Genomic DNA, 27,684 nt, shown 5'->3' with positions numbered 1-27,684 from the left:
TGTGCCCCCCATGCTAGAAATCGAGGCTGACTTCTGACCGACACAAGCACACGAAGTGCTACTGAGTAAGTGTGCATATCTGGTCATCTGAGATTGTCTTTGATATTTAGAGTTCATGATTCATAGATGAACTCCTGTTATACAAGTGCATGTGTGCTGTGTATGTGTGGTCTCTTCAAAAGGTCAGACCCAGCATTTGAGTGCCAACAGGCACACAGACATGAAGCAGTCTTGCGTTGAGAAAAGGAGGTCAACACACAAGCACTGACAAAAACAGATTCACATCTCATTGTAGCAATGATGAGCAGGCATACGGTAAGTAAATGGTAAGATGTAGCTGTACAATTACAATGTGTAAGCAAACCAGCGGCAATTAATACTGAAGCAACCAAGACAGCAGCAGTGAGCAGCGAGTCACCACCACCCGATCCTTAAAATGGGCAGCCCACCTTAGCTTTTGCCCTCCACCAAAAGAAAAAAAACATTTTTCTCTTATGTTGCCCCCTGATTTACCTTTGCAAGACAAAAAAACCTAGGAATAGGTGGAAAGCATTATTCACTGAAATCAACACAACCATTGAACACTGAACCAACCCAAGTCTGTTACCTAAACCACTTTTAGGACTGCCATTCCATGTCTTCGTAATTCAGTTGTGTTTTAATTTCACCAAAAATGCATTTTTTCATTTGAACAAATATTATAGTCGATTAAACGTATGTAACATACTTTTTGAACCATAAAGTACACTGGATTATAAGACGCAGCGTCAATAAACATGTCTATTTTCATACAAAAGGTGCACCACTTTGTAAGGTGCATTAAAGGGGTCATATTATGATCAGTTTTTCTACATTTGAAAACGTCCTTGTGGTCTACATAACATGTAAAGGTGGTTGTTGGGTCAAAATGTTGCAAAGATTATGTTTTACAGACCATTTTCAAACTGCTTTATGACTCTCTCTTTAGGATGCGCCATTTTGTGGGTGGTCTTATTTCCATGACTCTACTTCGACAGCGTCTTCTCCCCGTCATCTTTTATTGTAGTTTTTAGCGCTTCCACAACGAGTCTGCTGACAGATCTAAGTTAGAACTATACGCTACATTATATTAGAAATGGCAACAGCGGACGATGAATGACCCACAACAAGAGGATAGAAAAAGTGAAGGAGCTAATTGACTAAGGCGTGGACTACAATGGCGGACGCGCGCACATTGTTGGGACTTGCACAAATTCCAAATACCCAAAGCAGGTACCAATAGGTAAGAAAAGTTAGTTTTACATACTAATTCGAAACAAAACGCCAGATAATACGACTCCTAATACCTGCATGCTTTCCTAATATCTGTATGCTTAAGCACAGTACGTCTGACTATGGTAGCCGTAATGCTTCAACAATCCATCAAGCAGTGCGGCCTTGTGACTTACCAATGTCATACTAAAACATTTTGACAAACTGTATTTTAGAGGGCTGTGTGTAATGTTGTATATTCTCAATGAAACATTAAAGTTTTAGTGTTGCTTGCTTACCGGTACTTGCTTGCATCATGTATTGAACAGGCGTCAACCTGCAGTCCACGCGTATCGCTTGTGTGTGACTGCCAATTGCTGGTCACACTTATCATTACACCATGTACCACAACCAAAAAAAGCACAGCCAGAATTAATACATATATATGGCATACCTGGTTTTAACGCCCACTGATGATTTTTGAGAAAAGAAAAGGATTTTAGGTGTGCCTTATAGTCGGTAAAATACGGTATGTAATTGTTCCGACATTAAGTTTTTATCGAGAGTCTATATAATTATTTATATACAGTACGTTGACATTGCTGTAATGTCAGTGTTCTATTAATTTTGCCCTTTCCAGTTAAAATATGTTATAGTAAATGCATATCTGTCAGCATTTGCATTGCAAAATATGAGAAATATCACGTAAAATAGGTAATAATGAGGGATTTTCATTTTAAATCACAAATTGCCAATAAATCGATAAATAAATAAATACAAATGGATCATGATAGGGCTTGAACCCCTGTCCCTTGCATCCTAACATAATGTCACTAACCACTGCATCTCAACTAAAAACACATTTGTTTAAACCGGCTTTTAAAAACAATTGCCATAAGTGTTTGTAGACATAAAGGGTTTATATTTTTTTATTTTTTTTACTGTTTTAATATGCGTGGTTTTATTTATAACTTATACTACTTTACTTATGTGTCCTGTAAAGCAGTGGTCCCCAACCTTTTTGTAGCTGCGGGCCGGTCAATGCTTGAAAATTTGTCCCACGGATATTTTTTTTTTTTTTGTCATAAAGAAATACAATCATGTGTGCTTACGGACTGTATCCCTGCAGACTGTATTGATCTATATTGATATATTATGTAGGAACCAGAAATATTAATAACAGAAAGAAACAACCCTTTTGTGCGAATGAGTGTAAATGGGGGAGGGAGGTTTTTTGGGTTGGTGCACTAATTGTAAGTGTATCTTGTGTTTTTTTTATGTTGATTTAATAAAAATAAAAAAATAAAAATTTTTTTTTTTTTTTCTTAATTTCTTGTGCGGCCCGGTACCAATCAATCCACGGACCGGTACCGGGCCGCGGCCCGGTGGTTGGGGACCACTGCTGTAAAGCACTTTGTGCACCATTGTGATGCTGTGAGGTGCTATACAAATAAACTTTGATTGATTGATTGATTTACTCTGACACGTATCGTTGTTAACATGCTTCATATCATGTGACAATATCACGTGATGAGGCTTCCTAGTGAACAAAACCTGTTATATTGCAAAAATTAAAATAAAACCACAATTCCAGGCTTTTTCATGGCGCTTATGGTTGAGACATTTTTCAAGCTCGGTCACATTTCTTCCTCAAACTTACACAAAGTAAGAGGGAGTGTGACCAGCTACTTCTTCTTATTTTGGTAAATCTAATAAGTCTCCTCTTTGCCAAGATATTTACACACATTTTGAATTTTTGCCGGAAATGTATTCTCCCTCGTCTTCATGTGCATCCGTCTCTCTTGGGTTGTTGACTTGATTGACACACGTAACATGCAAACTGCTGTCACGAGCGAGTGTTGCAGAGACTTGAGTCAAACGGCGGCACTAGCACGGATTATTTTTTCACAGAGATCAAAATTCAGGAAAATACTGAGACCAGGAAGACACGGAAAGAAGGACAACAAACTGGATTTCCCGGCAAAAATGGGAAGGTTGACAGGTCTGGTATATAATCGTTGAAACTGCAACTGTCACACAACTCAATCAAGAGTGATCATCATTATCTGCCGAGAGGGAACATTTTGCTTTGACTAATTTCCATTCGGTTTGCAAGCACAACAACTTGACTACGATTTGCACAGTTTAAATCATGACCTTACCTTCATATACAGCTTTGAAGCCCTGTGCACTCACGGCGAAATCGGTGGTAAACCACAAGGCCAATATAGATCCACTGCTGACTATTGGAGAAGGCAGCATGAACCCTGACAACCTACAGGAAAACACAAAATACATTTTCAGAATTATTTTTAACACAGCAGGATGAAAAGTTAAAAACTCGGAAATACAAAACACATTATTTGGACGAGCTTGTTTGAAAGTATTGTGGCGAAACCCCAATCCTAACCATTAGCACCCCTGCTGGTTTGAGATCAGGTAACCCCAAGAACAGCTCTTTTCTGCTTTCACCAGCTTTTAGGCTTAGACCTCCTGCTGCCCGCTTCATTGCAAAAGTGAGTGAAATAGTAATGTATTTTTCTCAAGATGTTTACACGCTGCTGATAGATGTTAGACACCCCTTACATGAACACAAATAAATAGTAATTTAAGAAGTTCACAGTAAAACATTCAATAAAATTGTTTTTAAAAAAAGCTTCAAATCGATTATCTAATACTGAAAAGTGAGTTCTAGGCTTAATGGGATCTGTCACGGTCTTCTCAAAATGAATTTAGAGGTGACAATTGAACGATATGGGGAGGGTTCATATAGGAAAAATGGCTTAACTATGTATTGATAATAATAAGTGAGAGGGATGAAGCTGAATGAGATAAGTCGTTTATCGACCTGCCTGGGTAATGGAGCCTGATTAGTATACAGTAAATGAAAAATGTTTTATTGTGTTGGGACTAAACTCGATTCTATTAGGGATTGAAGGTAATATCAAGGTTATATAAACAACGAAACACAGGCTGCATTAAAGCTAATTAAATCCACGTAGAGAGAAACTGTTTCAAAGGGAGTGAAGGACTCTTTCATTCAAATAAATCAGTGCTTGTAAGCATTGCTATTAAGACAAGTAGTCATTTCACATAATTTCACAGAGAACATGCATGGTTTATGTGTGCCCGGCATTACACCTGCATAATATCAGGTGATGTAGCTCAACAAGAGCTGTATCAAAATGCTTGCATTATCAAAGACAATAATGCTCACTTCACTGGTTTTAGACAAACTTGTTCCCAGAGGCTAGGTTTTTAGCACAGCGGAGGCTTGATTTAATGACTCGACACACTTTGGCCCTTGCTTGATTGCTTGATTGATTGATTGATTGATTGAGACTTTTATTAGTAGGTTGCACAGTGAAGTACATATTCCGTACAATTGACCACTAAGTGGTAACACCCGAATAAGATTTTCAACTTGTTTAAGTTGGGGTCCACTTAAATTGATTCATGATACAGATATATACTATCAGATATATACTATCATCATAATACAGTCATCACACAAGATCATCACTTTGAATTATTTACATTATTTACAATCCGGGGTGTGGTGGGGGGGTTAGGTTTGGTTGTTATCATCAGTCATCAACAGTGTTGGGTTGGTTACTGAAAACCAGTAACTAGTTACAGTTACTAGCTACTTTATTTAAAAAGTAACTTAGTTACTAACTCAGTTACTTACACCAAAAAGTAATGTGTTACTGTGAAAAGTAACTATTTAGTTACTTATTTTTTTCCCCTTTTTTTTAAGGCTCCCATTAATGCCCTTTTAGCCTTCATTTCAGTACTGTTATTGCCCTGGAGAATAATACAATCTGTTGATCAACTTGACATGCATTTGCATCACTGAACTCTGCTAAGCAATGTGGTCTACATACAACACACAAAGACAAAGATATGTTTCAAAGGGCCAATTTATTTCAGGCCAGAACAAATTGACACAACTATTTTAAATAGCTGCAACATAATGGCACTTTAACTTTAACTTTAAGTAGATAGGATCTTTGATCCAAGACACAACTTACATTTAACTAAAATGTTATTTTCTTTGTGCTCGACAAAAGAAAAGTATTGAGAATGTCTCCATGTTAAAAAAACTTGACTTCTGGCTTCGCCATGATGTCTTGTTAGTTGTTATGAGAGTAGCGTATGTGTGTGTGTGTGTGGCCCTTTAAGATATGACAGCATGTGAGGTGAGTGACGTCAGTGAGTGAGTGGGCGAGAGAAGTGAGGGACCGGCGACAGTGAGTGCGTGCAGGTGCTTTTAGCTTGGTGGATGGCTGCGTCCAATAAAGTCACAAAGTTGCAACAAACCGCCGACCCTCAGCTGTAAAGACCCACTGCCGGGTAAAGTGAAGGTTGTTAGCCCCGAAGTACATAGGCCCTGGAGGAGCGTCTCCCCTGCGCCCCTCAACTACGGTATGGGAGTCCCCCCCAAGCCCCCACCCACAGAAAGCACGCCTTTTCTTTTCCACCGAAGCGCTGCAATAAAGCACACTCAGATCTTCTGTTTCTAGCCGATACTACATAAAAAATAACGTAAAATAACACAGTAACGCATCATGCAGTAACGGTAACTGAGTTACTGAATATAAAAAATAACGCGTTAGATTACTAGTTACCGCTGAAACTAACGGCGTTACAGAGTACAAAGTACAAAGTAACGCGTTAGTCCCAACACTGGTCATCAACAATTGAGAACAGAGAAATGGATATTGGAACAGTGTAGGTCTGACTTGGTAGGATATTCATCATCGGCGGTCACTCGAACGAGTATGACGATCCTCCTGGTAGGGGTGTATCCCTTTATGGAGGATGCCTGTGCGTGACTTTGTTTTACGTGGGGAGACTGGTGCACAGACAGTCACCACACGATCCTTGACAGAATCGGGTCAGGGTCCAGTGGCATGGATTTGCAAGACGACTGGGGACCCTTTTCTGCTGCAGCCTTCTTCCGCCATCGCAGCCGTTGTGGTAGTTCTTAAATCTACCGTCTTCCGCCTGCTCCGCCGTTGAGGTCTTCACCGTATCCCTGGCTAGGGGGCAGTCAGGTACTAGGCCTTTGCCAAGGGCCACCTGGGTTAACAGTAGTAAAGGGGTTAACCTCCTAGTGCCCCAAAACCCCATAGAGGAGCCTCCACTGCCGGATGCACTTCAAAGGCCTACTGAAACCCACTACTACCGACCACGCAGTCTGATAGTTTATATATCAATGATGAAATCTTAACAGCCAATATACATAGAGAGAGAGAGAGAGAGAGAGAGAGAGAGAGAGAGAGAGAGAGAGAGAGAGAGAGAGAGAGAGAGAGAGAGAGAGAGAAAGAGAGAGAGAGAGATCAGAATGCATAAGAAAAAGTATCTGCATTTGATTGTTTACATTTGATTATTAACAATCCGAGGAGGGTGTTAGTTTAGGGTTGTAGCTGCCTGGAGGTGTACTTTTATTGCGGTTTTGAAGGAGGATAGAGATGCCCTTTCTTTTATACCTGTTGGGAGCGCATTCCACATTGATGTGGCATAGAAAGAGAATGAGTTAAGACCTTTGTTAGATCGGAATCTGGGTTTAACGTGGTTAGTGGAGCTCCCCCTGGTGTTGTGGTTATGGCGGTCATTTACGTTAAGGAAGTAGTTTGACATGTACTTCGGTATCAGGGAGGTGTAGCGGATTTTATAGACTAGGCTCAGTGCAAGTTGTTTTACTCTGTCCTCCACCCTGAGCCAGCCCACTTTGGATAAGTGGGTAGGAGTGAGGTGGGATCTGGGCTGGAGGTCTAGAAGTAATCTGACTATCTTGTTCTGGGATGTTTGGAGTTTAGATTTGAGGGTTTTGGAGGTGCTAGGGTACCAGGAGGTGCATGCGTTATCGAAAAAGGGTTGAACGAGAGTTCCCGCCAGAATCCTCATGGTGCTTTTGTTGACCAGAGAGAAGATTCTATAGAGAAATCTCGTTCGTTGGTTGACCTTTTTGATTACCTTGGTTGCCATTTTATCACAGGCAAGATTAGCCTCTAGAATGGAACCTATGTAGGTGACCTCATCTTTCCTGGTGATAACAATGTCACCCATTATAGTGAAGTCATTGACTTTCTTAAGGTTGATGTGGGACCCAAACAGGATGGATTCCGTTTTACCCAAGTGTATGGATAGCTTTTTGTCAGCGAGCCAGGTGCAAGTTCTACAGAGCTCAGCACTGGGGATTTTCTCCACCTGTGACTTGTCCCTGTCTGATACCAGCAAGGCCGAGTCATCCGCAAACAAGAACAATTCACAGTCGCATGCTGATGACATGTCGTTTATGTATATTAGGAACAGTAAAGGCCCCAATATATTGCCTTGGGGGACTCCACAGCTTACTGAGAGGGGGGGGCACAGTGCCGTTCACCTCTACCACCAGTTCCCTCCCCTCCAAGTAAGATTGCATCCAGCTCGATGAGGTTTTGTTAAATCCGATTGCTCTGAGCTTATCCAACAGTATAGCGTGGTTAACGGTGTCAAAGGCCTTCTGAAGGTCCAGCAGGACCATGTGCAGTATTTGCCCGCGTCCACCTCACGGTTGATGTGGTCGGTCAGATAAAGAAGGCATGTGTCAGTGGAGTGGTTAGTTCTGAAGCTGGATTGGAATTTGTACATGAGTTTATTAGTGGCAAGGTAACTATCGACCTGTTCATAAACTATTTTTTCCATTACTTTTGAAATGGAACTGAGAATAGAAACAGGTCGGTAGTTGCTAGGTTCCAATTTGCCATCTTTTTTAAAGAGGAGAGTTACTCTTGCTATCTTAAAATATTTTGGTACTTGGCCTTGTGAAATTGAGAGGTGTATTATGTGCGTGATGATTGGGGCAATGATGGAGGCAGAGTCCCTGAGGAATCTGGAGGGAATATTATCAAAGCCGGTGACCTTGTTTGGGTGGAGCGCGCTCAATTTTTTAAGCACCTCATCAGCTGTGACCATTTCTAATTTGAAATCATTGTTGGATACTCCTAGCTTTCTTTAATGTGTTCTACACCAAAGCGACCAGAGTGGTGGGACAGCTTGTTGGCAAGAGCTGCGGCTATGCTGGTGAAAAAGGCATTAAGTCTGCTTGCTACCTCCATTTTGTCTGTAATGAGGGAGTCACCCTCCTAGATGCTGATGTTGGTGAGTCTGGTTTTAAGTTTTTGGCTGCAACCGGGAAGCTGGTTGTTGAGAATTTTCCAGAGCTCACGTGGCTTATTTGTGTTTTCCTCTAATTTGTCGTTAATGTAATTTTTTTTAAAGGATTTAGTCAGGTTGGTTGACTTATTTCTTAAGTTATTGCATTGCTTTTTGAGAGTTAAAAGGAGTGATTTGAGGTTGTTATTATTGGGTTGTTTATCTACTTCTGTTTTACACTTTTGATATTCGGAGTATTTTCTGTCTCTGTCTTTTATGGCAGCTAATAGGTCCGGATTCATCCATGGTTCGGAGCGGGCTTCGATCCTGACTGTTTTCACAGGAGCCATGTCATTTAGTATCTTTAGGAACGCTGTTTTGAAGCGATCCCAAGCAACATCGACCAGGTTGCTCGTGAGCACAGGGGACCAGTCCCACTCATCTAATTTTACATTGAAATAATCACTGGAGTATTTTTTAAGGGATCAGGATTGGGCTGTTTTGTGGCCATTGGCTTTGGGTTTAGCTATTTTGCGGGTGCAGAAGGTTAGATAGTGGTCGCTAAGACCACAGATCATGACCCCACTATTTTTTATTTTAGGCCGGTCTGAAGTGAGAATGAGATCTATGGTTGATTGGGTGGAATCACACACCCTTGTAGGTAGTGCTATTAGCTGGGAAAACCGTGTAGATTACAAAACTTGCTGTAGGATCTGAAAACAGGTGCATCTCTGCGTTGAATATCTGTGTTCAGATCTCCAGTTATAATTTTCTCCACATTGTCTACACCAGCCAAGCACTCCTTGAGAGCACCATAGAAATCACTCTGATTAGGGGGTCTGTAAACAGTCCCTATCAGTACCGGCTTAGCGTTTGTGAATTTGATTTCTGCCCATACAGATTCAAGGTTATTGTGGTTAAGTTCGGTGCGAGTTATGTATTTAATATCCTGGTGAATATATACATACAAACACCACCACCATGTTTATTCCTGTCCTTTCTAATAACCGAGAAGTTTTCTATCTCTATCTCTGAGTCAGAAACACTTTGATCTAATTTAGTTTCAGAGAAACACAAGATTTTTACCTCATTGTTGTGGAACATTTCTCTGATTTAGTCGAGTTTAGTTCCAGAGAGACTGTTCACATTAAGGTGGATGATGTGCAGCCCACTAGAACCAAAAATAACATCAGAGTCCGCTGGGGAGAGGTATTGACCAGAAGATGGAGTTGTATTGCAGTCCAATTCACTGTTTGTGTGGAGAGACTTGGGGGAGGGGGAGAGAGGCACATTGTTCAACGGCCAGGTGATGGGGGAGGGGCGTAGTTGAAGAAGTTTCACGGGTTTTGGTGATGTTGTTGTTGTTGTTATTGTTGAGAACAACGACCAGGTTTGTACAAAGAATCCCCTGTATCCCGTGTAGACCTTGGGGGGTCCAGGTGACGCGGTGAAGACCCCCAGGGCCTTGGGAGAGGCCAGGAGGACCTTTTTGATTGATTCATTGAGACTTTTATTAGTAGGTTGCACAGTGAAGTAGATATTCCGTACAATTGACCACTAAATGGTACCACCCGAATAACTTTTTCAACTTGTTTAAGTCGGGGTCCAGTTAAATTGATTCATTATACAGATATATACTATCATATATACTATCATCATAATACAGTCATCACACAAGGTAATCACAATGAATTATTTACATTATTTACAATCAGGGGTGTGGAGGGGGGGGGGGTAGGATATGGACATCAAGTAGTGGACATAGAGAGAGAGAGAGAGAGGGAGAGAGATCAGAAGGCATAAGAAAAAGTATCTGCATTTGATTGTTTAGATTTGATTATTAGCAATCCTGGAAGGGTGTTAGTTTAGGGTTGTAGCTGCCTGGAGGTGAACTTTTATTGCGGTTTTGAAGGAGGATAGAGATCCCCTTTCTTTTATACCTGTTGGGAGCGCATTCCACATTGATGTGGCATAGAAAGAGAATGAGTTAAGACCTTTGTTAGTTCGGAATCTGGGTTTAACGTGGTTAGTGGAGCTCCCCCTGGTGTTGTGGTTATGGCGGTCATTTACGTTAAGGAAGTAGTTTGACATGTACTTCGGTATCAGGGAGGTGTAGCGGATTGTATAGACTAGGCTCAGTGCAAGTTGTTTAACTCTGCCCTCCACCTTGAGCCAGCCCACTTTAGAGAAGTGGGTAGGAGTGAGGTGTGATCTGGGCTGGAGGTCTAGAAGCAACCTGACTAGCTTGTTCTGAGATGTTTGGAGTTTAGATTTGAGGGTTTTGGAGGTGCTAGGGTACCAGGAGGTGCATGCGTAATCGAAAAAGGGTTGAACGAGAGTTCCCGCCAGAATCCTCAAGGTGCTTTTGTTGACCAGAGAGGAGATTCTGTAGAGAAATCTCGTTCGTTGGTTAACCTTTTTGATTACCTTCGTTGCCATTTTATCACAGGAAAGGTTAGCCTCTAGAATGGAACCTAGGTAGGTGACCTCATCTTTCCTGGTGATAACAATGTCACCCACTTTTATGGTGAAGTCATTGACTTTCTTAAGGTTGATGTGGGACCCAAACCTCCGCACTGTTGTCGACAGTCACCTCGTTGACCGCCGCCGCGTTGTTCGCCACCGTGCTGTTCGCCGCCGGTTCGCTGTCTTCATCGATGTCTGGGTCGTCCTCCACTGCCGCCGCCAAGCCGCCGACCGTGTCGATGAACGGGGTGAAGTCCTCTGTCGAGCCGCCGATCGCTGTAGCACAGGTGAGCTCGGGTTGTGATGAGCAGATAGGAGGTCCCGAAGCTAAGATAGCTTCAATGGCGTCGTTAGCAGTAGCATTGCTAGGCTTCGCCAGCCGGCACAACATTAACCGGGTGGTTACAAGTCCAGGGTTAAGTTCAGTGTCTCCTTAGACTTAGACTTAGACTTAGACTTAGACAAACTTTAATGATCCACAAGGGAAATTGTTCAACACAGTAGCTCAGTTACAATGATGGAAAGTGTAAGGATGGAAAGGACAATGCAGGTATAAATAGACTAAAAAAGCTATAAAAAAAAATCTAACATATATACGAATATATACATAATATGTGTACAGAATAATTTATATACAGATATATTATATTATGTCTATAACATATATACAATATAAACCAATGACCGTGAACAATATTACAGTGTATACAGTATATATGACAGCAGCAGCATAAAATAGAGAGTAGGTCCAGCAGGAAATAGAAAATAGACATTATAAACATTATAAACAAAGAGAAGTAGCTAACATGTCAGGTGTCAGGTAATAGGCAGATGTCATCTATTGCTGTATGGCGAGTGATTATACAGCTGGATGGAGTACGGAATGAAGGAGTTCTTGAATCGCACAGTGCGGGAAGGAAGTTGAAGGAGCCTGTTGGAGTATGAGCTCCGCTGTCCCTTAATTGTCAGGTGGAGTGGGTGGGCAGGATTGTCCATGATGGCGAGCAGTTTGTCCAGTGTCCTCCTGTCCCTCACTGACACAAACGCCTCCAACTGCGTGCCAATAGTTTGGCCGGCTTTCCGGATCAGTTTATCCTGAGAGTAGAAGTAATAGTAGTATTGTTGATCTTCGGTCTATCCTTCCAGTCAGGGGCATGTTTCTTCTGTTTCGAGCTGCAGTTAAGCACGATGCTATCACATTAGCTCTGAAGCTAAAGTGCTTCGCCGATGTATTGTCAATGAGATAAAAGTCACTGTTATTGTCCATTTCACGTTAACGGCTCTCATTTTCAAGAGGGTAAAGTATCCGAGGTGGTTTGTGCTGCTGTGTGTATCAAACTTTTTATCGAATTAATGAAAGACAGGGTGCTTCAGTTCAAAGAAATGATGCAATATGGTATACGCAATAATATGTATCTCGCTAATAAGATGATTGTGTAATTGTTCATTCTTCTGCCAATCTAACTTTTAAATGCAAAATAGCAAAGGTAAGCTGTCTGCAGAGATTGCCCATAATGCAACATGGGCAAACACAGAGCATTTGCCATTCCGAACTTAATTACATGGAGTATTCTGCTATTAGCTGGGGGCTGGAGTTAACTAACTGTTACTGTCAGTAGTGATGATTACTTTCTTTCTTGAAAGAATGTATTTTATTACTGGACTATGTGTTCAAAAATATTCACACACACCCACGGACTAAATAAATATGTCAACACGATGTAGCAGCCATGGTAAGTGACCTGGCGGCCATCTTAGTGTGGACCAATATATAATTTAGGCAATGCAATACAGAGTGTTAAATATTGAAAATTAATCAGACTACAATCAAGGTTGGGGGGGAAACATGGGCTCTCCATCTTACACTATGAAATGAACTGACAGATTTTTGAATACTTTACTGCAGCGTTTCTCAAATCGAGGATCGGGACACCCTGAGGGGTCACGAGCAGGAGGAGATATTTCTAATATGTTGTCTTCACTCTAGTATTTATGTTAGAGCGATACACAAATCTGTAGCGAGGTGGCAGCAGTACTGCAATCCAATCGACAGGATACATGTTCTACCCAATAGGAGTAGAAAGTACACAGGAAGATGTGTACTTACTACTCCTACCGAGTAGTAGTAGTAAATACACAGGAACACATGTGTACTTACTACTACTACTCAGTAGGCGTAGTAAGTACACAAGAACACATGTGTACTTACTACTATTACCCAGTAGTGGTAGTAAGTACAGAGGAACATGTGTACAGGGCAAAAATAGGCGAAAAGATGGAGACGTTTGTAACAGGAATGAAAAAGACAAGTCATTTGCAATGGCATATACACACACACAGTGTGTTGTACGGATAAAAAGATAAATATTATCAAGTTTTCAATAGTAATTTGATTCAGGGGGGTTGCGGAAATGACGTCCCCCAGGAAGTAATGACAGGAAAAATTTGAGACGTACTAAAGTGAATAATGGTAGTTGATGAATATTTATTCATTCACGCCGCTTTAAATGGAATGTGTTGGTGTTTCTTTGTTAAACAACAACAACAATATGTAACATGTAACATCTAATAAAGATATTCTCAACAAAGTTTAGTAAGCATTGCGCCTGTGTCCCTGCCTGAACATTGTGTTTGATGGCGGCTGTGTTTTTGAACCAGTCTTGCTCAAATTTTACAGGCATGTGCTTGCTAGCTTGCTAAATTCTGTCATCATTTGAATAAACAACCTGAAGTTACAGTGTGTGTTTTCTGGAGCTCATTGCGATGTGTGAAAAATGTTAGGGTTTGATGGGGTCAAACTTTGTGGTTTAACAAGACTAGCCCCATGTGCCACAGTGGGGGTACATGTTTTGACATTTTCTTGGTGTGTGCAGCGTTTTAGAAACACTGTAGAAGAGTTAGCTCACACAAACACACAATAATGTACAACAATTAGAACATTGGTGTTACAGTATTAACACCATGTTTAGGTTTAAACCAATTTTAAAAATATTTCTTAAAATATTTATGTTTTGTTATCATTATGATGGGTGGTTTGTACATTTGCTCAGTAAATATAAAAAAAAACATGTTACCAATGCTCGACCCCGCTACTGTGTTTCAAAATTAATCAAAAACAAACATAATCTGTATTAATATAAATCGGAATCAGTAAGTTGTAATCATTGCTTCTATAACCCTAAGTACTAACTACGTGAGTGACATTTAATATTTGTCTGTTTAAAAGGAGGTGGGAATATGCCTGCTACTTATAAAGTATCAGACAGTTTAAGTGATTCCAGCTGCAGATTCAGAAATGGCTGCTATTGTAAATATTATTTCCTGAATGTACCTGATCATCAAAAACAAGCAGAATTGATTTGTGGTTGTTGTTGTACAGTTGCTAAGTAAATTGCTGAAATTATTTCATTGTCATGTTATTGAATAGCCACCTGAAAAATCATGAAACACACTGATTAAAAGGGCCGATCTACATGGTAACCTTCCTCTTTTTCTCTTAGGTGGGTTGAAAAAAAATGTCATCCATACACAGGTTTGATCAATAAATGATAATGCTCAGACGGGTACTGGGTGAAAGCCATGGAATACATACGCCTCTGCAAGTCATATTAGATCAGTTCTTCTCAGGGAGCGTAGCGGACCCCTCTGGGGGCGCACGGTGCAATGCCAGGCGGGTGTGTGTGACCCCAGGGAACATGCTTTATAAGTATCCTGCAATATCGTTCTTCAAATCCCACTTTGAAAAGCTGTGCACTACAAATCACGCTCTTTGTAGCTATTAATCCTGACTTTCTCTTTTTGATCAAATAAAATCCGTACAAAAATTGGTTTTATTCATTTTTGTTTGATAAGTTAAAGTCCATCCAAAGCGGAAGAAGATTGATGGATGGATGGAAGTCCATAGACATGGGAGGGGGGGCATGGCAGAAAAAGCACTTCATTAGATTGTAAGACAACAAACAGCTCTGTTTTCCGCCGTTGTTGTTTTTGTTACCAGTTGTTGCATGCTGGGTTTTTTACTTGTTTTTCTGGTGATGGGGTGGCAATGTCATTGTTCTCAAAAATGTAGTGGTTCACTTGTACACCTTGGGTTGGGGAGGAGATCTTGCCCCAAGTGGAGGAGTTCAAGTACCTCGGAGACTTGTTCACGAGTGAGGGAAGAGTGGATCGTGAGATCGACAGGCAGATTGGTGTGGCGTCTTCAGTAATGCGGACGCTGTATCGATCCGTTGTGGTGAAGAAGGAGCTGGGCCGTAAGGCAAAGCTCTCAATTTACCGGTCGATCTACGTTCCCATCATCACCTATGGTCATGAGCTTTGGGTTATGACCGAAAGGACAAGATCACGGGTACAAGCGGTCGAAATTAGTTTCCTCCGCAGGGTGGCGGGGCTCTCCCTTAGAGATAGGGTTAGAAGCTCTGTCATCCAGGAGGAGCTCAAAGTAAAGCCGCTGCTCCTCCACATCGAGAGGAGCCAGATGAGATGGTTCGGGCATCTGGTCAGGATGCCACCCGAACGCCTCCCTAGGGAGGTGTTTAGGGCACGTCCGACCGGTAGGAGGCCACGGGAAGACCCAGGACACGTTGGGAAGACTATGTCTCCCGGCTGGCCTGGGAACGCCTCGGGATCCCCCGGGAAGAGCTAGACGAAGTGGCTGGGGAGAGGGAAGTCTGGGCTTCCCTGCTTAGGCTGCTGCCCCCGCGACCCGACCTCGGATAAGCGGAAGAAGATGGATGGATGGATGGATGGACTTGTACACCTGACAAGTATCAAAGAGCATTAACAGATTTTACCACTCTGGAACCCATCTATCAATCCATATTCTTCTGCTTGGGTTTAGTTAGAGCCCAGGAAAAAACCTCTAGCAAGGCACATATAAAAGATTTTGTTGCGTCTTTGCTGCACTGTCCTCTCAGAAATTTTACAGAGCAGTGCAAAAAGAAGCTACAAGAAAGTCAAAACAAAGAAGCAAGCAGGAGAGATGAGGGAGAGGGGGTGGGAAAGTGTCCGTTTTTGATGAGTGCCTGAGAGAGAAAAAATGTTTTCCCCCCCCAATCATCAACTAATATACAAATTAAATACTATCAGAATAAAAGTTTTGACAATCAAAACTTTCAATGGTCAAGTCGATGGTCATAGGGAAAAAGAAAAACACTAAACACGCTATGCAACCTCTAAGAAAAACCGACACCAGTCCAAAAAATAATAGTTGAACAAATAAATTCCTTGGATTCAAAGCAAGGACAAAAGAGACAAATGAAAGGAGATGAAGGGGGCTTGTGGAAAGCCACAAACAGAAAGACAAATGTTCAGAGAGGAAATTGAGGAAATGGACAAAGGACAAAACCAAGGGGAGTACAAGATATGTGATGGAATGGCAATGCCTTCCATCCTTTTTGTTCAGGTGTATACAGTTTTATAGTTTGTCTTAATATCATATAATAATAATTGTTTTTGTTATTACAATATTCAATTCAGTTATGGTTCCTAAATGCAGGAGGTGCTATGTTTGTTTTTTGATTCATGGTGAGACAATTAAAGGGGAACTTCACTTTTTAATTTTTTTATTTGCCTATCGTTCACAATTATTAGGAAAGACATGATGACAGAAGATTTTTTTTCTTCATATGTATTCTAAATATTAAATAAATGTAAATAAAAGTCTGCTTACAGAGGAGCTAAGGGGAGCTCCACTATTCCACATATAAAATCCGATAAATAACAATTCAAAAAGCACAAACAATATTCCATTTACATTTTGTGAATTGAATATTAACCAATTATTGGTGATATTGTTATTATAAGCGCAGACAAACTATTTATAGCAGCGACAAGATCACTTCTGTGTGTCCCTATGTTTACATCATTGAGTGGTCTGCTGCTTCCTTGCTTCCCTGCTCCCTGTAAATGTATTGTAGATCATAAATCATGCCTCTCACCTGGAAAGTAGATGGATGAGAATATAATCCAACAAGTTGGTACACTTTGACAGCCATTCAGGACCTGGAACTGGCGATGGCGAGAACGACGCGAAAAGGGCTTACCCGCCACCTCATTTCTTTGCAAGGATTATGAGACATTTTTAATCTAAATGGGAATACCTAGGTTGGGGCCTGCTGGGTCTAGTCCCCGCGTCTATCGTGGCAGCTCAGTGCGCTGCAAAGTATTCCGCAGTGCTGCAAGTCAGCCAGCTGCTGCGGTAGTGATTGATGGAAGCAGATCAGAATCATATCCATATTTAAGTGTTACTTTTTTCTAAAACTCCTATAGTCATATTTACATCAGCTAATGTCTCATGTGGTACAAAGTGCTTGGATTCGAGTGTCCTTGAGTAGACAGGCTTAGCGCTGTTGAGACTGCCATAACATTCCTAAGATAACGAGCACAGGGCAGTGCTGAGCTTGGGGGGACAGGAGGGCGGGGGGGGGGACCGAGCTAGACCGATCTGGACCGGGCTGGGGAACGCTGGTGTGCTGGATTGGTCTCAGTTTGTCCTCTAAGCTTGGAGAATAAACCACAAAATACCAATTACTGCCTGTTGATTGAATATAAACATCAGCGTATTGCCATAAAAAGAATCTGGGAGAGACTAGCAATTTGAATTCCCCATTGTAGGAATGCTGGTCAACGCAACATGACGTTGTGTGTCAGCTTGTCTGTGATCTTTTTTTTTTTTTTTTCACACTGACAAAGCTCAACTTATTGTTACTATAACAATCAACACGGTTAATACAGTTCGCTTCTCTTTCTTCCCCTCCATTTATTTGCTTTCTTTTGTATTTCAAGTTATCATTTTATATATGTATTGTTGCATTTAAAACACTTGTATTGTTGATAATAGAGGTAATTACTGTTATATTATTCACTCTCAATTGTACTATTTCTATTGGTATTTGTATTGCTCCATTTGTAGTGTAATAACGTTCATTGTCATTTCTGTGTTATTCAAATTTACTTCACTAACTGCTTCTTTGCTATCACTTTTTGTATCATATTTGTACATATCGGATTTGCTGATGCTGTTCTGTTGTTGTTGTTCTGTTTGTTGTTATGGTTGTTATTATTATTGTTGTTGTCTCTTTGTCTTATCCCCCTCTTGTACCTGCAATTTCCCCCTCTGTCTTCCTTTTTTTCTCTTTCTATCCTCTCCTGCTGCGGTCTGGCTGCGCCAAACAATAATATACATCAATTTAATAAAGACAGATAAAAATAAGGCAACAAGAGCAGTATCCCATACTTGTCTTCTGTAAAGTAAATATGTGCAGCAAATATGGGCATCTACATCTACAATCCAAGATGGCTGCGCTTCAGAGCAGCGGCTTCGTGCGAGCGCTCCTGGAAGTGAGGGCAAAAATACCCCTCAATTCAGTCAATTTCATGGCTGGCTCACAGCGTGTTCACTCCGTGATCACTTACGACCGACTTACAATTCTGGATGTGGAGAGATCGGGCCATTTTGGGCTGATAGATGCGTGTACGATGGACCTGCTCGCTAGCTTGGGAATTCTTCGCGAGCTACATCCAGCAGTGGCCTTTGAAGCAGCGGCGTCGACTACCAGCGGAGACGGTCAGCGAAAGAGACGTAAGCGGTGCGCTCGGAAGCAGAAGCGGGGGTGTCGGGCGGGGCTAACAACAAAGCTAAATGCTTTGTTGTTAGCGGGGCTAACGAAAAAGCTAAATGCTAATCCACAAAGAAGCGCTAATAAGGAGTCTGTTAAGCTAGAACTAGCCAGCGCCAGGCTGGATAATCCCTGCACACATAGCAATTCTTCTAGAATAATATACAACTCACATAATGTTTTTTCTGCGTCAGAGGTGGACATGCATTTTACTGAGGTGGCAAACAATCTAAAAATTCCTGTCATATCAATTCCTAGATATGATCGAAATTATTTAAAGTGCACTATGCATAATAAACGTAACATTATTAATATTGCTACTACGGATACTTTCAACAAAAACTCCTCAAAACAGCCCACTACCTATAATATGGGCTTTTTAAACATAAGGTCATTGTCTTCCAAAACGTTATTAGTTAATGAAGTCATCAGAGACAACAATCTTGATGTCGTTGGTTTAGCCGAGACCTGGCTCAAACCAGACGAATTTTTTGCGCTGGGTGAGGCGTCTCCTCCTGGCTATGCGGGAACGCATATTGCCCGCCCCATTAAAAGGGGTGGGGGTGTTGCACTAATATACAACAAAAACTTTAGCCTTACCTCGGACCTAAATAATAAATATAACTCGTTTGAGGTGCTCACTATGAGGTTTGTCACACCGCTGCCTCTCCACCTGGCTGTCATCTACCGCCCCCCTGGGCCCTATTCGGACTTTATCAATGAATTTTCAGAGTTCGTTGCTGATCTAGTGACGCACGCCGACAATATAATCATAATGGGAGACTTTAACATCCATATGAATACCCCATCGGACCCTCCATGCGTGGCGCTCCAGACTATAATTGATAGCTGTGGTCTTACACAAATAATAAATGAACCCACGCATCGCAACGGTAATACGATAGATCTAGTGCTTGTCAGGGGTGTCACCACCTCTAAAGTTACGATACTCCCGTACACTAAAGTAATGTCCGATCATTACCTTATAAAATTCGAAGTTCGGACTCATTGTCAACAAACTAATAATAATAATAATAACTACTATAGCAGCCGCAACATTAATACTGCCACAACGACGACTCTTACTGACCTACTGCCTTCAGTAATGGCACCTTTCCCAAATTATGTGGGCTCTATTGATAACCTCACTAACAACTTTAACGACGCCCTGCGCGACACCATTGATATTGTAGCACCGCTAAAGCTAAAAAGGGCCCCTAAAAGGCGTACCCCATGGTTTACAGAAGAAACTAAAGCCCAGAAATTATCATGTAGAAAGCTGGAACGCAAATGGCGTGCGACTAAACTTGAGGTTTTCCATCAAGCATGGAGTGATAGTTTAATAACTTATAAACGCATGCTTACCTCAGCTAAAGCTAAATATTACTCAAATCTCATCCACCTCAACAAAAATGATCCTAAATTTTTGTTTAGTACAGTAGCATCGCTAACCCAACAAGGGACTCCTCCCAGTAGCTCCACCCACTCAGCAGATGACTTTATGAATTTCTTTAATAAGAAAATTGAACTCATCAGAAAAGAGATTAAAGACAATGCATCCCAGCCACAACTGGGTTCTATTAACACAAATATGACTGTATATACGACGGACATTGCCCTCCAAAATAGTTTCTCTCTCTTTGATGAAATAACATTGGAGGAATTGTTAAAATGTGTAAATGGGACAAAACAAACAACATGTTTACTTGACCCAATTCCTGGGAAACTTATCAAGGAGCTTTTTGTTTTATTAGGTCCATCAGTGTTAAATATTATAAACCTATCACTTTCCTCTGGTACTGTTCCTCTAGCATTCAAAAAAGCGGTTATTCATCCTCTACTCAAAAGACCTAACCTCGATCCTGACCTCATGGTGAACTACCGGCCGGTGTCCCACCTACCGTTTATCTCGAAAATTCTCGAAAAAATTGTCGCACAGCAGCTAAATGAACACTTAGTGACTAACAATCTCTGTGAACCTTTTCAATCCGGTTTCAGGGCAAATCACTCTACGGAGACAGCCCTCGCAAAAATGACTAATGATCTATTGCTGACGATGGATTCTGATGCTTCATCTATGTTGCTGCTTCTTGATCTTAGCGCCGCTTTCGATACTGTTGATCATAATATTTTATTAGAGCGTATCAAAACGCGTATTGGGATGTCAGACTTAGCCTTGTCTTGGTTTAACTCTTATCTTACTGACAGGATGCAGTGTGTCTCCCATAACAATGTGACCTCGGACTATGTTAAGGTAACGTGCGGAGTTCCCCAGGGTTCAGTTCTTGGCCCTGCACTCTTTAGTATTTACATGCTGCCGCTAGGTGACATTATACGCAAATACGGTGTTAGCTTTCACTGTTATGCTGATGACACCCAACTCTACATGCCCCTAAAGCTGACCAACACGCCGAATTGTAGTCAGCTGGAGGCGTGTCTTAATGAAATTAAACAATGGATGTCCGCTAACTTTTTGCAACTCAACGCTAAGAAAACGGAAATGCTGATTATCGGTCCTGCTCAACACCAACATCTATTTAATAATACCACCTTAACATTTGACAACCAAACAATTAAACAAGGCGACTCGGTAAAGAATCTGGGTATTATCTTCGACCCAACTCTCTCGTTTGAGTCACACATTAAGAGTGTTACTAAAACGGCCTTCTTTCATCTCCGTAATATCGCTAAAATTCGTTCCATTTTGTCCACAAGCGATGCTGAGATCATTATCCATGCGTTCGTTACATCTCGTCTCGATTACTGTAACGTATTATTTTCGGGCCTCCCTATGTCTAGCATTAAAAGATTACAGATGGTACAAAATGCGGCTGCTAGACTTTTGACAAAAACAAGAAAGTTTGATCATATTACGCCTATACTGGCTCACTTGCACTGGCTTCCTGTGCACCTAAGATGCGACTTTAAGGTTTTACTACTTACGTATAAACTACTACACGGTCAAGCTCCTGCCTATCTTGACGATTGTATTGTACCATATGTCCCGGCAAGAAATCTGCGTTCAAAGAACTCCGGCTTATTAGTGATTCCCAGAGCCCAAAAAAAGTCTGCGGGCTATAGAGCGTTTTCTATTCGGGCTCCAATACTATGGAATGCCCTCCCGGTAAAAGTTAGAGATGCCACCTCAGTAGAAGCATTTAAGTCTCATCTTAAAACTCATTTGTATACTCTAGCCTTTAAATAGACTCCCTTTTTAGACCAGTTGATCTGCCGTTTCTTTTCTTTTCTTTTCTACTCTGCTCCGGGGTGGACCGCTAGCCTGTCCATCAGATGGGGACATCTCTACGCTGCTGACCCGTCTCCACTCGGGATGGTTCCCGCTGGCCCCACCATGGACTGGACTTTCGCTGATGTGTTGGACTTTCACAATATTATATCAGACCCACTCGACACCGAGGATGTCGTTGTGGCTTGTACAGCCCTTTGAGACACTAGTGATTTAGGGCTATATAAATAAACATTGATTGATTGATTGATACATCAACAATAGGATTTGCCTGAGTAGCTGGACAGGACAAAAAATATAAATAATAAAATAAATAAATACATGGGAATATATGAACATCCCAGCAGTCTGCATCCTAATGACAGCAGACCTTGCACAGTAAGTGATGTTTTATTATGTGTGTTGGCTCTCCTCAAGTCTGCAATGAGCAGAAATCAGTGGTGAGAAAAAAAAAAGCAAACGTTTTTTTAAATTAATGCGCCCGTATGCTTAAAATGATCAAAATACCTAAATTATTATAAATGTGGCCATTACTACATTACATGTAAACCTAAATTATGGAGGTGTTTGGATGTTTTTTTAGGGCCTCAAAAGGCAGAATTGAACAGCTACAATAGGCTCCATCGTAAGTGGACTTTTGATCAAAAGTATTTAATGTTTAGAATGCTTTTTTTTTTAATCCATCTGTCACCATGTCTCTCAAAATGATTGTGAACGATAGGCAAAATTCCCCCAAAAAGTGCAGGTCCCCTTTAACACGTGTGTTTTTAAAAACATGTACAAACCCGTTTCCATATGAGTTGGGAAATTGCGTTAGATGTAAATGTAAACGGAATACAATGATTTGCAAATTCTTTTCAACCCATATTCAATTGAATGCACTACAAAGACAATATATTTGATGTTCAAACTCTTTGCAAATAATAATGAACTTAGAATTTCATGGCTGCAACACGTGCCAAAGTAGTTGGGAAAGGGCATGTTCACCACTGTGTTACATGGCCTTTCCTTTTAACAACACTCAGTAAATGTTTGGGAACTGAGGAGACACATTTTTTAAGCTTCTCAGGTGGAATTCTTTCCCATTCTTGCTTGATGTACAGCTTAAGTTGTTCAACAGTCCGGGGGTCTCCGTTGTGGTATTTTAGGCTTCATAATGCGCCACACATTTTCAATGGGAGACAGGTCTGGACTACAGGCAGGCCAGTCTAGTACCCGCACTCTTTTACTATGAAGCCACGTTGATGTAACACGTGGCTTGGCATTGTCTTGCTGAAATAAGCAGGGGCGTCCATGGTAACGTTGCTTGGATGGCAACATATGTTGCTCCAAAACCTGTATGTACCTTTCAGCATTAATGGCGCCTTCACAGATGTGTAAGTTACCCATGTCTTGGGCACTACTCCTGATGGGTCCTGGTTAGCGCCGTGCATGGCAGCTCCCGCCATCAGTGTGTGAATGTGTGTGTAAATGGGTGAATGTTGAAATAGTGTCAAAGCGCTTTGAGTTCCTTAAAAAAGGTAGAAAAGCCCTATACAAGTACAACCCATTTACCATTTACCATCACTAATACACCCCCATACCATCATAGATGCTGGCTTTTCAACTTTGCGCCTATAACAATCCGGATGGTTCTTTTCCTCTTTGGTCCGGAGGACACGTCGTCTACAGTTTCCAAAAACAATTTGAAATGTGGACTCATCAGACCACAGAACACTTTTCCACTTTGTATCAGTCCATCTTAGATGAGCTCAGGGCCAGCGAAGCCGACGGTGTTTCTGGGTGTTGTTGATAAACGGTTTTCGCCTTGCATAGGAGAGTTTTAACTTGCACTTACAGATGTAGCGACCAACTGTAGTTACTGACAGTGAGTTTCTGAAGTGTTCCTGAGCCCATGTGGTGATATCCTTTACACACTGATGTTGCTTGTTGATGCAGTACAGCCTGAGGGATCGAAGGTCACAGGCTTAGCTGCATACGTGCAGTGATTTCTCCAGATTCTCTGAATCCTTTGATGATATTACGGACCGTAGATGGTGAAATCCCTAAACTCCTTGCAATAGCTTGTTGAGAAAGGTTTTTCTTAAACTGTTCAACAATTTGTTGACAAAGTGGTGACCTTCTCCCCATCCTTGTTTGTGAATGACTGAGCATTTTAATGGAATCTACTTTTATACCCAATCATGGCACCCACCTGTTCCCAATTTGCCTGTTCACCTGTGGTATGTTCCAAATAAGTGTTTGATTAGCATTCCTCAACTTTATCAGTATGTATTGCCACCTTTTCCAACTTCTTTGTCACGTGTTGCTGGCATCAAATTCTAAAGTTAATGATTATTTGCAAAAAAAAAAAATGTTTATCAGTTTGAACATCAAATATGTTGTCTTTGTAGCATATTCAACTGAATATGGGTTGAAAATGATTTGCAAATCATTGTATTCCGTTTATATTTACATCTAACAATTTCCCAACTCATATGGAAACAGGGTTTGTATTTTCCCATGCACGTCAATCGCATGCAAACTGCGTATTATTGCGTTTTACTGTTACTGAAAGTTACAGAAATATGCACCCTGGACTATCCAATCCATCCATCCATGTTGTACCGCTTGGGGGATGATGGAGCCTATCTTTTAGCTGCATTTGGGCGGTAGGCGGGGTACCCTGGAAAAGTCGCCACCTCATCGCAGGGCCAACACAGACAGACAACATTTACACACTAGGGCCAATCAACCTATCCCCAGGTGCATGTCTTTGGAGGTGGGAGGAAGCCGGAGTACCCGGAGGGAACCCACGCAGTCACGGGAGGAAGATGCAAACTCCACACAAAAAGACCCGAGCCAGGGGATCGAACCCAGGACCTTCATATTATGAGGCACATGCACTAACCCCATGTTCCACCGTGCTGCCCCACCCTGGACTAGTCTCTAGTCAATCACTGAGCACTGGGAAACAAGTGAACCACTACACCTGGGGTCGGCAACCATTACTGTTAAGAGTCAAGAGTAATTTTGCCCCATCTTACACTAACGACAAATAGTATTGAGCCGCAAAACATGAGGATAAGATAGAATAGACTTTATTTATCCCAAAAAGGGGTAATAAAAAAAATGTGTATGATATTCTGACAATAACATAGAATTTGTGCCAAAATATTGGGGGCAAGTTAGTAAATATTTTGCAGGCGAGTAATTTACTTTAATTATTCATGATTGATCACAATTCAAAAGTGATTAACCTGATTTGAACACTAATATGAACCTTTGATGATATATGTATTACATACACTATATTGCCAAAAGTATTTGGCCACCCATCCAAATGATGAGAATTTAAAATCGTTTTTAATCATATTTATTTTATATTGGTTTTATATGTATTTATTTTTTGTTTTTATTCAGTCATTGGTGGAGCTAAGGATAATATTTTAATATTGTTTTTAATATTTTTGTGCAGCACTTTGGAAACATTTTGTTGTGTAAATGTGCTATATAAATAAAGTGGAAGTGAAGTGAAGTAAGGTGCCCTAATCACTTGGCCCGGTGTATAAAATCAAGCACTTAGGCATGGAGACTTTTTCTACAAACATTTGTGAAATAATGGGCCGCTCTCAGTGCTTTCCAGTGTGGAACTGTCATAGGATGCCATCTGTGCAACAAATCCAGTCGTGAAATTTCCTCGCTCCTAAATATTCCAAAGTCAACTTTATAAGAAAAGGGAAGAGTTTGGGAACAACAACAAGTCAGCCACCAAGTGGTAGGCCACGTAAACTGACAGAGGGGTCAGCAAATGCTGAAGCGCATAGTGCAAAGACTTTCTGCACAGTCAGTTGCTACAGAGCTCCAAACTTCGTGTGACTTTCCAATTGGCCCACGTACAGTACGCAGAGAGCTTTATGGAATGGGTTTCCATGACCGAGCAGCTGCATCTAAGCCATACATCAAGTAGAATGCAAAGTGTGGGATGCGGTGGTGTAAAGCATGTCGCCTCTGGACTCTAGAGCAGTGGAGACGCCTTCTCTGGAGTGATGAGTCATGCTTTTCCATCTGGCAATCTGATTGAGGAGTCTGTGTTTGGAGGTTACCAGGAGAACGCTACATGTCGGACTGCATTGTGCCGAGTGTGAAATTTGGTGGAGGAGGAATTATGGTGTGTGGTTGTTTTTCAGGAGTTGGGCTTGGCCCCTTAGTTCCAGTGAAATTAACTTTGAATGCTCCAGGATATCAAAAGATTTGGGACAATTCCATGAGATGGCACTTCAAGTTCATATGTGAGTAAAGGCAGGTGGCCAAGTACTTTTTGCAATATAGTGTATATTGTAGTCTGTCTTCCAAAATTAGTTGGGCTCAACCCATACATGTCATTTAAAGCAGTGGTACCCAACCGGCAACGGTCCGTGGATCGATTGGTACCGGGCCGCACAAGACATTTAAAAAATATATATATATATTTATTTATTTATTTTTTTTAATTAAATCAACATAAAAAACACAAGATACACTTACAATTAGTGAACCAACCCAAAAAACCTCCCTCCCCCATTTACACTCAATCACACTCATTCGCACAAAAGGGTTGTTTCTTTCACATTATATATCAATATAGATCAATACAGTCTGCAGGGATACAGTCAGTAAGCACACATGATTGTATTTTTTTATGACAAAAAAAATAATACCCCCCCTTCCCCCGGTCCGTGGGACAAATTATTACAAATTATCTAGTGTTTGGTTTAGTCTGCAGTTACAAAAAGGTTGGGGACCACTGATTTAAAGTACTGGTAAAGTGAAAAAATGCAAAAAATGATCTGAAAATCTAAAATTATCTGAAATCTAATCTCTTCTGAGGTAAGGGGCGGCATGGCGTAGTGGGTAGAGCGCCCTTGTCAGAAACCTGAGGGTTACAGGTTCGCTCCCCGCCTCTTACCATGCCGTTGTGTCCTTGGGCAGGACACTTCACCCTTGCCCCCGGTGCCGCTCACACCGGTGAATGAATGTTGAATGAATGATAGGTGGTGGTCGGAGGGGCCGTAGGCGCAAATTGGCAGCCACGCTTCCGTCAGTCTACCCCAGGGCAACTGTGGCTACGAAAGTAGCTTACCACCACCAGGTGTGAATGAATGATGGGTTTTTAACATGTAAAGCGACTTTGGGTACTTAGAAAAGCGCTATATAAATCCCAGGTATTATTATTATTATTAAGGCAGCACCATGATCAATGTTGGCTTGCGAGTGAAACATACGCACACAAACACACACACACACACACACACACACACGTCAATCAGGTAATGAACCGTAATCCTCTGTACAGATGGACAAACTTGGCTGTGTCGTTTCTTTCTGTCTCGCCTTCTTAGTTTGTTGCGTTGCACACTGCCTCGTAATCAGGACAGCACATTGATCCTACAGCTTTTTGACATTCATTCAAAAGTAAGTGGGCTGGCTTTAGAATATGCAACCGATTATAGTACCGTCGGTCAGCTTGTCTAGCCAGTCATCCAGTTTACGAGATGAGACGGCCGCTCCGTGAGAGCTGTCTTTACAGTCAAATGACCAATCAGGCAGATTGCCTCAGCGCTTTTTGTTGCTGCATCTATCTGTCTGACTACCCAACTGTATCTCTCGCACTGTCTGCAAGCCCATGAAACTGTCCCATTCCATCTAACTTCTTCTTTACTGGATGTTATTTTGAATTTAATGTAGTTTTCAACATTGTTTTTGAATGCAATCTATTTTTTCGTTTTAGTCATATTTTAGTCCTCTACATTGATTTACAGGTGAAACTCAAAAACATTTGAACATTGTGCAAAAGTTAATTGTTCGTCAGTATTTCCACTTGAAATGTGAAACTAATATGTGATATAAACTCATTACATGCAATGTTTAATCAGTCAAGCTTTTATTCCTTGTATTTGAATAATTATGGTTTACAGTTTTTGAAAACCCCACATTTTCTGAGATTTTCAATTCAAGGTT

The 27,684-nt window shown here is 41.3% G+C and overlaps 1 protein-coding gene across 1 annotated transcript in view; it reads right to left on the bottom strand.

Moving 5' to 3' along the window:
• Positions 1–27,684, bottom strand: part of LOC133633672 (CUB and sushi domain-containing protein 1-like) — a 1,183,208-nt gene that overhangs the window by 750,535 nt on the left and 404,989 nt on the right. The window contains exon 3 of the mRNA XM_062026293.1: positions 3,393–3,505. Within this exon, the coding sequence (XP_061882277.1) occupies positions 3,393–3,505 (113 nt within the window). The remainder of the gene's footprint in view (positions 1–3,392; positions 3,506–27,684) is intronic.

The sequence above is a fragment of the Entelurus aequoreus genome, linkage group LG02 (assembly GCF_033978785.1).
Source record: "Entelurus aequoreus isolate RoL-2023_Sb linkage group LG02, RoL_Eaeq_v1.1, whole genome shotgun sequence".
Taxonomy (NCBI): domain Eukaryota; kingdom Metazoa; phylum Chordata; class Actinopteri; order Syngnathiformes; family Syngnathidae; genus Entelurus; species Entelurus aequoreus.
This window is presented reverse-complemented; position numbering and strand designations above follow the sequence as displayed.